The sequence below is a fragment of the Phocoena sinus genome, chromosome X, assembly GCF_008692025.1.
Source record: "Phocoena sinus isolate mPhoSin1 chromosome X, mPhoSin1.pri, whole genome shotgun sequence".
Lineage (NCBI taxonomy): Eukaryota > Metazoa > Chordata > Mammalia > Artiodactyla > Phocoenidae > Phocoena > Phocoena sinus.
This window is the reverse complement of record NC_045784.1, coordinates 112,405,014-112,417,538: the sequence shown is the minus strand read 5'-3', so window position 1 is coordinate 112,417,538 and position 12,525 is coordinate 112,405,014. Positions and strand designations below refer to the sequence as shown.

Below are 12,525 nucleotides of genomic sequence, written 5' to 3'. Positions count from 1 at the left end.
GGCCTGCTGGTAGGTGGGGTCTGGGCTCATCTGGTCCTTGGGCTAGTGCTGGTCTGTTGGTAGGTGGGCTGTGTTGGCAGTCTGTGGTTGTCCTGGAGCTGGAGTCTGCCTGCTGCTGGTGGGTGAGGCTGGTTCCAAGGCTAGAACAGGCTTGCTGTTGGGCAGAGCCAAAGATCCTGGGGCTGGTGCCTGCCCAGTGGTGGGTAGATCTGTGTCCTGGGGTCTCTGGCTGCAGGGCCCAGAGGGTCCCAGGTCTAGTGCCTGTGCAATGGTGTGTGAGGCTGAGTCCTGGGCCCTCTGGTGGATAGGGCCATGTCCAGGGGTGGCTGTGGTCTCAGCTTGCTTGCTGGTAGGTGGAGTTGTGTCTCCCCGGAGCTAGATGTTTGGCCTGAGGCATCCCAGTAGTACTGGTGTTTACAGGTTGGTGGGGGTGGGTGGGGCTGGGTCCTGAGGCTAAGGAGCCAGAGGGAGGATTCCAAAATGGCATTTGCCTGCACCAGTCTCCACGTGGTAGAAGGACCTCCCAAAAATGGGTGCCGCCAGTGTCTATGTCCGCAGGGTAAGCTCCAGTTGCCTCCTTCCTCTCTGGGCAGCTCTCCAAGATCAGCAGGTGGGTCTGACCCAGGCTCCTTTCACATTACTGCTTCTGCCCTGGGTCCCAGAGCATGTGAGATTTTGTCTGTGCCCTTTAAGAGTGGAGTCTCTATTTCCCACAGCCCCTGGGTCCCCTGAAAGTAAGCCCTGCTGGCCTTCAAAGCCAAATGTTCTGGGGGCTTGTATTCCTGGCACAGGAACCCCAGGCTGGGCAGACCAATGTGGGGCTTAGACCCTTGGATCCTTGGGGAGAACCTCTGCAATTGTAATTATTCTCTTGTTTGTGGGTCACCAACCTAGGGGTATTTGTCTTGACTATGCTGTGACTCCACCCCTCCTACCTGTTTCATTATGGTTCCTTCTTTATATCTTTAGTTATAGAAGATCGTTTCTGGTAGGTTCCAGTCTTTTTCATCGATAGTTATTCTATAAATAGTTGTAATTTTGGTGTGCCCATGAGAAGAGGTGAGATCAGGGTCTTTCTACTCGGCCATCTTGGCCTCTAAGCCAGTGTGTTTAACTACATTTTAAATTACTCTGTGGTAGCTACTCATAGTAACACTAACACAGTTAATAATAATGATAACAACAATACTACTGACTACTAATCATGGATAGTATTTGTCAATAGCCTATGTTCTAGGTGAATTTTGCATGCACTACTTCATGTTATGTTCACACAAATCAAATGAGTGTCCTATCTAGGGTAGTTCCATTACCTGTCTGTGCCTTGGGCTTTCTCATCTATAAAATGGAAATAATATTAATACTCATTCTATAAGATTGTGACAAAGATTAAATGAATTAATATATGTAAAACACTTAGAACAGTGCTAGCAAGTGCTATAAAGGTATTTGCTACATTGATGCCTTGTGGAATTTGGCTCCAAATTTAGGTGGTGGATACACATCCTGATACTTATATCCAAGCAGCAATATTCCAAGCTGATGGGGCCTAGAACATTATTTTTATCTTTATTTTACTGGCATGTAAACCAAGGTGCAGAAAGGTTGACTTATCCAAGGTCACATTGCTATTTAAGTTAATGAGTGAGCTGGGGTTCAAGCCCCAGTCTGTCTAGTTTCAAAACCCTGGCTGAACAGAAACAAACTCACAGACATAGAAAACAAACTTATGGTTACCAAAGGAGAAAGGAGGGGGAGGGATAAATTAGGAGTTTGGGATTAACATATACACACTACTATATATAAAATAGATAAACAATGAGGACCTACTGTAAAGCACAGGGAACTATATTCAATACCTTGTAATAACCTATAATGGAAAAGAATCTGAAAAAGAATATACATATATAGGTATATGTATAACTGAATCACTTTGCTGTACACCTGAAACTAACACAATATTGTAAATCAACTATACTTCAATTTTTAACAATTTAAAAAAAATTGTTTGAAACTATGCATTTAAAAGCATTATGTTTGTATTGTGAAATATAACTTAAATATAAAGCATGCATTTATGGAATAAGTTCACACTTCAGAAAAAAATAAAAAACGCTGGCTGGTCATTGGTTTGGTGGTGGGCTTGTGACTCGAGTGGGATTGCTATAATGTGTTGTAAAGCTTCCTGGTTTTCCAGGACATGATAACGTATCCTCTAGTTCCAAGCAGCCTGCCCCACACTAGTTGCACAATCACTGTTTGATGACAGACTGACCAACAGGCTGACCGTATCAGCTCATCCCCACCCCTCTGCCTGTACAAAGTACAATACTCCAAGCAAAGGAGCTTCTAAACCACATCAGAGAAAATCATCCTGGAGTCATAATGTCCCAGGCTAGCCAATGTTGACCATTTCTTTGCCAGGGATTTATTTTTCATTGCAGGGGGCCCCAGCTGCCTGATGAATGCCTTTGTTTAAACTCCTGAATTTGCTTTGCCCCTCATAGCCTAAGGTTTGTTGATTCAGAGAATAAATTGAACTGAAAGAGAAAGAAAGTGCTTGTGCTTTGTCTGGCCAGGGGCCAGGTGGAACTGTGGGCCAAATGTGGTTTAGGTGCTGCCTGTCATACCCCTCTAGGGCTCCCATATCGTATCTGCGGTCACCTGGCTGTCAGGCTGTTCTCCTGATGCTTGAGCTCAGAGGAGAGGCCTGGACTCAAGCCTTCCCACTCCACTCCTCTCCTGCCCTTTCTCTTCCCAAGCCCACAGCTGACAGGAAGAGGGAGTCTGAAGCCAAGAACATTCGAGGTGCTGGAGGTGGGGATTGGGGAACTCTCTTTGGAGCTGGGTGGGTGGCGGTTGGACGTTTGTTCAAGTCTGCACTCGTGGGAATCTCTGTGAAGGGTTTCAGTTAGTTGGGGCCTTGCCACCCCTTCACCTTTCAGAACAGTGCAGGGCCCCACCTGGTGCCTGGGTGCTGGGGAGGACCAGCTGAGGCTCCCTACCCTGTAGCAAGAGCTCTCTGCAGAGCTTCTCTCAGAGTGAAACTTGCTCGAGGGCAAGATTCCTCTGGATTCTACAGGAGTTTCTCTCTTTCTATTAAATGTCATTTACTTTTTGTTTGCATCCTTATTTGACCAGTCACAAATACAAATATATTACACTAATAAGAGCTTAGCCTTAGCTTGTGGTTTAAGACAGTGAAGTTGTCACTTGCAACTTAGCGACAGAAATTCTTCAAACTGGCTGAGCTGAGTCCAATATCTTGCGGTCAAAAGGGCTTGGTTTGAGGGGCAGAACCACCCAGGAGGTGGCAGGACTGACCCAGCAATTTCCTAAAAGGACCTGGAGCATGTTATCCCAGCGGCAGAGAGCGATGCTGGCCTTTGTGATACTGGGTGCCACTAAGCAGTTGTGTGCCAGACTGTCAGAACTGGAAAAACATTTGGTTAGACCAGTTCTACTGCTGAGAGATCCACCCTGAACAGATCATTGACACCACAGGAGGTAGGAAGGAATTGGCCAATGAAATGCCAGGGCAAGGCACCACAGGGAAGATCTGCTGAAGGCTGCAGAGCTCAGGGAGCATGCAAAGTGACAGGCGTTCAGGGGGGCACTTCTCTTCTCTGGGGGCTGTGGAACTCTCTGATGTATAGCTTGCCTGTTCTAAACACAGCTGCTAGGCAAAAGTTACAATTATTACCCCCACAGAATCTTACTCCAGCCTCCTTTCCTTTATTCCCTGTCTTTCTCCTTACCCACTTCCTCCTTCTCTTCTGGGTCCAAGGTGTGGAGCTAGGGTGGAAGCGGGGGTCTGTCTGGGCTAGCTGACCCCAGGCCCTGAAAGCACTTAGGCATGGCGCCTCACCACTAATCGCTGGGCTTAGCTGTCTTAAACAAGAGGTCTTTTGTCCTCTGAGCTTCCTTCTATGATGAGGAAATTCACCTTTCAACAGACTTAAACAAAGAAAAAGTTCTCCAGAATTTCATACTCAGAATATTTCAAATGATTTCACGAGATCTGTCATAAAGTTACTGTCAATTGCCTTCAATGCTATGAGATACAATTTCCTGGCCTATGTTCCAGAAATTTCCACTTACATTATTTCATACAATCATTAGTTAATAAGTGTGTTAAATAGGTATTACTATCCTGCCTCATTCATTCATCACTCACTTAACTTCTTACGAGCCCTCATTGCTTCCATACACTGGGTTGGCTAATGAGGATGCAGAGAAAAATAAGAAATAGTACCTGACCTCAAAGACAGCATAGTTTAGTGGAAGAATCAGAATGTAAAAAACCAGGTACACTACAGTATGATCTATACAAACGCAGTGGCAAAGAGTTTTTTAATGGCACAACAGGAGAGCGGCACCTAACACAGATTTTTTTTTTTTTGTTTTGTTTTGTTTTTTTGTTTTTTTTTTGTTTTTTTTTTTTTTTTAAACATCTTTATTGGGGTATAATTGCTTTACAATGGTGTGTTAGTTTCTGCTTTACAACAAAGTGAATCAGCTATACATATACATATGTTCCCATATGTCTTCACTCTTGCGTCTCCCTCCCTCCCACTCTCCCCATCCCACCCTTCCAGGCTGTCACAAAGCACCGAGCTAATATCCCTGTGCCTTGCGGCTGCTTCCCCCCAGCTATCTACCTTACTACGTTTGTTAGTGTGTATATGTCCATGACTCTCTCTCGCCCTGTCAAAACTCACCCTTCCCCCTCCCCATATCCTTAAGTCCGTTCTCCAGTAGGTCTGCGTCTCTATTCCTATCTTACCCCTAGGTTCTTCATGACATTTTTTTCCCTTAAATTCCATATATATGTGTTAGCATACGGTATTTGTCTTTTTCTTTCTGACTTACTTCACTCTGTATGACAGATTCTAGGTCTATCCATCTCATTACAAATAGCTCAATTTCATTTCTTTTTAAGGCTGAGTAATATTCCATTGTGTATATGTGCCACATCTTCTTTATCCATTCATCCGATGATGGGCGCTTAGGTTGTTTCCATGTCCTGGCTATTGTAAATAGAGCTGCAATGAACATTTTGGTACATGACTCTCTTTGAATTTTGGTTTTCTCAGGGTATATTCCAAGTAGTGGGATTGCTGGGTCATATGGTAATTCTATTTGTAGTTTTTTAAGGAACCTCCATACTGTTCTCCACAGTGGCTGAACCAATTCACATTCCCACCAGCAGTGCAAGAGTGTCCCCTTTTCTCCACACCCTCTCCAGCATTTATTGTTTCTAGATTTTTTGATGATGGCCATTCTGACTGGTGTGAGATGATATCTCATTGTAGTTTTGATTTGCATTTCTCTAATGATTAATGATGTTGAGCATTCTTTCATGTGTTTGTTGGCAGTCTGTATATCTTCTTTGGAGAAATGTCTATTTAGGTCTTCTGCCCATTTTTGGATGGGGTTGTTTGTTTTTTTGTTATTGAGCTGCATGAGCTGCTTGTAAATTTTGGAGATTAATCCTTTGTCAGTTGCTTCATTTGCAAATGTTTTCTCCCATTCTGAGGGTTGTCTTTTGGTCTTGGTTATGGTTTCCTTTGCTGTGCAAAAGCTTTGAAGTTTCATTAGGTCCCATTTGTTTATTTTTGTTTTTATTTCCATTACTCTAGGAGGTGGGTCAGAAAGGATCTTGCTGTGATTTATGTCATAGAGTGTTCTTCCTATGTTTTCTTCTAAGAGTTTGATAGTTACTGGCCTTACATTTAGGTCTTTAATCCATTTTGAGCTTATTTTTGTGTATGGTGTTAGGGAGTGATCTAATCTCATACTTTTACATGTACCTGTCCAGTTTTCCCAGCACCATTTATTGAAGAGGCTGTCCTTTCTCCACTGTACATTCCTGCCTCCTTTATCAAAGATAAGGTGTCCATATGTGCGTGGGTTTATCTCTGGGCTTTCTATCCTGTTCCACTGATCTATCTTTCTGTTTTTGTGCCAGTACCATACTGTCTTGATTACTGTTGCTTTGTAATATAGTCTGAAGTCAGGGAGCCTGATTCCTCCAGCTCCTTTTTTCGTTCTAAAGATTGCTTTGGCTATTCGGGGTCTTTTGTGTTTCCATACAAATTGCGAAATTTTTTGTTCTAGTTCTGTGAAAAATGCCAGTGGTAGTTTGATAGGGATTGCATTGAATCTGTAGATTGCTTTGGGTAGTAGAGTCATTTTCACAATGTTGATTCTTCCCATCCAAGAACATGGTATATCTCTCCATCTATTTGTATCATCTTTAATTTCTTTCATCAGTGTCTTATAATTTTCTGCATACAGGTCTTTCGTATCCTTAGGTAGGTTTATGCCTAGATATTTTATTCTTTTTGTTGCAATGGTAAATGGGAGTGTTTTCTTGATTTCACTTTCAGATTTTTCATCATTAGTATATAGGAATGCCAGGGATTTCTGTGCATTAATTTTGTATCCTGCTACTTTACCAAATTCATTGATTAGCTCTAGTAGTTTTCTGGTAGCATCTTTAGGATTCTCTATGTATAGTATCATGTCATCTGCAAACAGTGACAGCTTTACTTCTTCTTTTCCGATTTGGATTCCTTTTATTTCCTTTTCTTCTCTGATTGCTGTGGCTAAAACTTCCAAAACTATGTTGAATAAGAGTGGTGAGAGTGGGCAACCTTGTCTTGTTCCTGATCTTAGTGGAAATGCTTTCAGTTTTTCACCATTGAGGATGATGTTTGCTGTGAGCTTGTCATATATGGCTTTTATTATGTTTAGGAAAGTTCCCTCTATACCTACTTTCTGGAGGGTTTTTATCATAAATGGGTGTTGAATTTTGTCGAAAGCTTTCTCTGCATCTATTGAGATGATCATATGGTTTTTCTCCTTCAATTTGTTAATATGGTTTATCACATTGATAGATTTGCATATATTGAAGAATCCTTGCATTCCTGGAATAAACCCCACTTGATCATGGTGTATGATCCTTTTAATGTGCTGTTGGATTCTGTTTGCTAGTATTTTGTTGAGGATTTTTGCATCTATGTTCATCAGTGATATTGGCCTGTAGTTTTCTTTCTTTGTGACATCCTTGTCTGGTTTTGGTATCAAGGTGATGGTGGCTTCGTAGAAGGAATTTGGGAGTGTTCCTCCCTCTGCTATATTTTGGAAGAGTTTGAGAAGGATAGGTGTTAGCTCTTCTCTAAACGTTTGATAGAATTCACCTGTGAAGCCATCTGGTCCTGGGCTTTTGTTTGTTGGAAGGTTTTTAATCACAGTTTCAATTTCAGTGCTTGTGATTGGTCTGTTCATATTTTCTATTTCTTCCTGATTCAGTCTTGGCAGGTTGTGCATTTCTAAGAATTTGTCCATTTCTTCCAGATTGTCCATTTTATTGGCATAGAGTTGCTTGTAGTAATCTCTCATGATTTTTTTTATTTCTGCAGTGTCAGTTGTTACTTCTCCTTTTTCATTTCTAATTCTATTGATTTGAGTCTTCTCCCTTTTTTTCTTGATGAGTCTGGCTAGTGGTTTATCTATTTTGTTTATCTTCTCAAAGAACCAGCTTTTAGTTTTATTGATCTTTGCTATTGTTTCCTTCATTTCTTTTTCATTTATTTCTGATCTGATTTTTATGATTTCTTTCCTTCTGCTAGCTTTGGGGTTTTTTTGTTCTTCTTTCTCTAATTGCTTGAGGTGCAAGGTTAGGTTGTTTATTCGAGATGTTTCCTGCTTCTTAAGGTGGGCTTGTATTGCTATAAACTTCCCCCTTAGAACTGCTTTTGCTGCATCCCATAGGTTTTGGGTCGTTGTGTCTCCATTGTCATTTGTTTCTAGGTATTTTTTTATTTCCTCTTTGATTTCTTCAGTGATCACTTCATTATTAAGTAGTGTATTGTTTAGCCTCCATGTGTTTGTATTTTTTACAGATCTTTTCCTGTAATTGATATCTAGTCTCATGGCGTTGTGGTCGGAAAAGATACTTGATACAATTTCAGTTTTCTTAAATTTACCAAGGCTTGATTTGTGACCCAAGATATGATCTATCCTGGAGAATGTTCCATGAGCACTTGAGAAAAATGTGTATTCTGTTGTTTTTGGATGGAGTGTCCTATAAATATCAATTAAGTCCATCTTGTTTAATGTATCATTTAAAGCTTGTGTTTCCTTATTTATTTTCATTTTGGATGATCTGTCCATGGGTGAAAGTGGGGTGTTAAAGTCCCCTACTATGAATGTGTTACTGTTGATCTCCCCTTTTATGGTTGTTAGTATTTGCCTTATGTATTGAGGTGCTCCTATGTTGGGTGCATAAATATTTACAATTGTTATATCTTCTTGGATCGATCCCTTGATCATTATGTAGTGTCCTTCTTTGTCCCTTTTAATAGTCCTTATTTTAAAGTCTATTTTGTCTGATATGAGAATTGCTACTCCAGCTTTCTTTTGGTTTCCATTTGCATGGAATATCTTTTTCCATCCCCTTACTTTCAGTCTGTATGTGTCTCTAGGTCTGAAGTGGGTTTCTTGTAGACAGCATATATAAGGGTCTTGTTTTGTATCCATTCAGCCAATCTGTGTCTTTTGGTGGGAGCATTTAGTCCATTTACATTTAAGGTAATTATTGATATGTATGTTCCTATTTCCATTTTATATATTGTTTTGGGTTCGCTACTATAGGTCATTTCCTACTCTTGTGTTTCGTGTCTAGAAAAGTTCCTTTAGCATTTGTTGTAAAGCTGGTTTGGTGGTGCTGAACTCTCTCAGCTTTTGCTTGTCTGTAAAGGTTTTAATTTCTCCATCAAATGTGAATGAGATCCTTGCTGGGTAGAGTAGTCTTGGTTGCAGGCTATTCTCCTTCATCACTTTCAGTATGTCCTGCCACTCCCTTCTGGCTTGTAGGGTTTCTGCTGAGAGATCAGCTGTTAACCTTATGGGGATTCCCTTGTGTGTTATTTGTTGTTTTTCCCTTGCTGCTTTTAATATGCTTTCTTTGTATTTAATTTTTGACAGTTTGATTAATATGTGTCTTGGCGTGTTTCTCCTTGTATTTATCCTGTATGGGACCCTCTGTGCTTCCTGGACTTGATTAACTATTTCCTTTCCCATATTAGGGAAGTTTTCAACTATAATCTCTTCAAATATTTTCTCAGTCCCTTTCTTTCTTTCTTCTTCTTCTGGAACCCCTATAATTCGAATGTTGGTGCGTTTCATGTTGTCCCAGAGGTCTCTGAGACTGTCCTCAGTTCTTTTCATTCTTTTTTCTTTATTCTGCTCTGCAGTAGTTATTTCCACTACTTTATCTTCCAGGTCACTTATCCGTTCTTCTGCCTCAGTTATTCTGCTATTGATCCTATCTAGAGTGATTTTAATTTCATTTATTGCATTGTTCATCGTTGCTTGTTTCATCTTTAGTTCTTGTAGGTCCTTGTTAACTGTTTCTTGCATTTTGTCCATTCTACTTCCAAGATTTCGGATCATCCTTACTATCATTATTCTGAATTCTTTTTCAGGTAGATTGCCTATTTCCTCTTCATTTGTTAGGTCTGGTGGGTTTTTATCTTGCTCCTTCATCTGCTGTGTGTTTTTCTGTCTTCTCATTTTGCTTATCTTACTGTGTTTGGGGTCTCCTTTTTGCAGGCTGCAGGTTCGTAGTTCCCGTTGTTTTTGATGTCTGTCTCCAGTGGCTAAGGTTGTTTCAGTGGGTTGTGTAGGCTTCCTGGTGGAGGGGACTAGTGCCTGTGTTGTGCTGGATGAGGCTGGATCTTGTCTCTCTAGTGGGCAGGTTCACATCTGGTGGTGTGTTTTGGGGTGTCTGTGGCCTTATTATGATTTTAGGCAGCCTCTCTGCTAATGGGTGGGGTTGTGTTCCTGTTTTGCTAGTTGTTTGGCATAGGTTGTCCAGCACTATGGCTTGCTGGTCGTTGAGTGAAGCTGGGTGCTGGTGTTAAGATGGAGGTCTCTGGGATATTTCCACCGTTTAATATTATGTGGAGCTGGGAGGTCTCTTGTTGACCAGTGTCCTGAAGTTGGCTCTCCTACCTCAGAGGCAGAGCCCTGACTCCTGGCTGGAGCACCAAGAGCCTTTCATCCACACAGCTCAGAATAAAAGGGAGAAAAAGTAGGGAGAATTAGTAGAAGTATGAGTAAAGAAAGAGGGAAAGGAGGAAAGGAAGGAAGGAAGAAAGAAGCAAAGAAGGAAAGAAAGGAGGGAGGGAGGGAGGGAGGGAGGAAGGAAGGAAGGAGGGAAAGAAGGAAAAAAAGACAGAAAGAAAGATGATACAGTAAAAATAAAATAAAGTATAATATAGTTATTGAATTAAAAAAAATATTTAGAAAAAAAAAAAAGGACGGATAGAACCTTAGGACAAATGTTGGAAGCAAAGCTATACAGAGAAAATCTTACACAGAAGCATACACATACACCTTCACAAAAAGAGGTAAAGGGGGAAAAATCATAAATCCTGCTCCCTGAGACCACCTCCTCAATTTGGGGTGATTCGTTGTCTAAAGGAGGGAGGGAAGGAAGGAAAGAAAGAAAGAACGAAGGTAAAGTATAATAAAGTTATTACAATTAAACTTAATTATTAAGAAAAAGAATTTTTTAAAAAAAGTCATGGACGGATATAGCCCTAGGACAAATGGTGGAAGCTAGAGTATACAGACTAGATGTCACACAGAAGCATACACGTACACATTCACAAAAAGAGGAAAAGGGAAAAAAATCATAGATCTCGCTCCTAAATTCCACCTCTTCAATTTGGGATCATTCCTTGTCTATTCAGGTATTCCACAGATGCAGGGTATATCAAGTTGATTGTGGAGCTTTAATCCGCTGCTTCTGTGGCTGCTGGGAGAGATTTCCCTTTCTCTTCTTTGTTCTCACAGCTCACAGGAGCTCAGCTTTGGATTTGGCCCTGCCTCTTGCGTGTAGGTCGCTGGAGGGCGTCTGTTTTTTCGCTCAGACAGGACGGGGTTAAAGGAGCCGCTGATTCGGGGCCTCCGGCTCACTCAGGCCGGGGGTTGGGGGATGGGGGAAGGAGGGGCACTGCGTGCGGGGCCGGCCTGCGGCGGCAGAGGCAGCGTGACGTTGCGGCAGAGGCCGGCGTGACGTTGCACCAGCCTGAGGCCCGCCGTGCGCTGTCCCGGGGAAGTTGTCCCTGGATCCCGGGAACCTGGCAGTGGCGGGCTGCACAGGCTCCGCGGAAGAGGGGTGTGGAGAGTGACCTGTGCTTGCACACAGGCCCCTTGGTGGCGGCAGCAGCAGCCTTAGCGTCTCCCGCCCGTCTCTGGGGTCCGCGGTTGTAGCCGCGGCTCGCGCCCGTCTCTGGGGTTTGCGCTTTCAGCCGCGGCTCGCGCCCGTCTCGGGGGCTCGCGCCCTCAGCCGCGGCTCGCGCCCGTCTCTGGGGTTCGCGCTTTTAGCCGCGGCTCGCGCCCGTCTCTGGAGTTCCTTTAAGCAGCGCTCTTAAACCCCTCTCCTCGCGCACCAGGAAACAAAGAGGGAAGAAAAAGTCTCTTGCCTCTTCGGCCGGTGCAGGCTTTTCCCCGAACTCCCTCCCGGCTAGTCGTGGTGCACTAACCCCTTCAGGCTATGTTCAAGCCGCCAACCCCAGTCCTCTCCCTGAGCTCCGTCCAAAACCAAAACCCGAGCCTCAGCTCGCAGCCCCGCCCGCCCCGGTGGGTGAGCAGCAAGCCTCTCGGGTTGGTGAGTGCTGGTCGGCACCGATTGTCTGTGCAGGAATCTCCCCGCTTTGCCCTCCGCACCCGTCGCTGTGCACTACTCCGCGGTCCCGAAACTCCCCCCTCTGCCTCCCGCAGTCTCCGCCCGCGGAGGGGCTTCCTAGTGTGTGGAAACTTTTCCTCCTTCACAGCTCCCTCCCACTGGTGCAGGTGCCGTCCTTATTCTTTTGTCTCTGTTTTTTCTTTTGCCCTACCCAGTTACGTGGGGAGTTTCTTGCCTTTTGGGAGGTCTGAGGTCTTCTGCCAGCCTTCAGTAGGAGTTCTGTAGGAGTTGTTCCACGTGTGGATGTATTTCTGGTGTATCCGTGGGGAGGAAGGCGATCTCCGCGTCTTACTCTTCCGCCATCTTCAAGGTCCCCCCCCTAACACAGATTGAAGTGTGTTTGTTGCGGGGATGGTCAGACAGGTTTCCTTGGTGGCACAGTGGTTAAGAACCTGCCTGCCAATGCAGGGGACACATGTTCCAGCCCTGGCCTGGGAAGATCCCACAGGCCGCGGAGCAACTAAGCCCGTGCACCGCAACTACTGAGCCTGCACTCTAGAGACCATGAGCCACAACTACTGAGCCCACACGCCACAACTACTGAAGCTCATGCTCCTAGAGCCTGTGCTCCTGCATAGAGGGAGAAGATATCTAACCTGAGCCCGAATGACCAGTACTAATTATATAAGCTGAGAAGTGCAGAGAGTATCATATAGGATAAATCCAAGGAGAAACATACCAAGACACATATTAATCAAACTATCAGAAATTAAACACAAAGAAAAAAATGCAGCAAAGGGAAAACAACAAATAACATATAA

The 12,525-nt window shown here is 43.5% G+C and overlaps 1 protein-coding gene across 1 annotated transcript in view; it reads left to right on the top strand.

Annotated features, from left to right (window-relative positions):
• The first annotated feature begins 529 nt into the window (after nucleotides 1–529).
• Nucleotides 530–12,525, top strand: part of FRMD7 (FERM domain containing 7) — a 52,129-nt gene continuing 40,133 nt past the window's right edge. Inside the window, 1 exon segment of the mRNA XM_032618981.1 lies at nucleotides 530–559. Within this exon segment, the coding sequence (XP_032474872.1) occupies nucleotides 530–559 (30 nt within the window).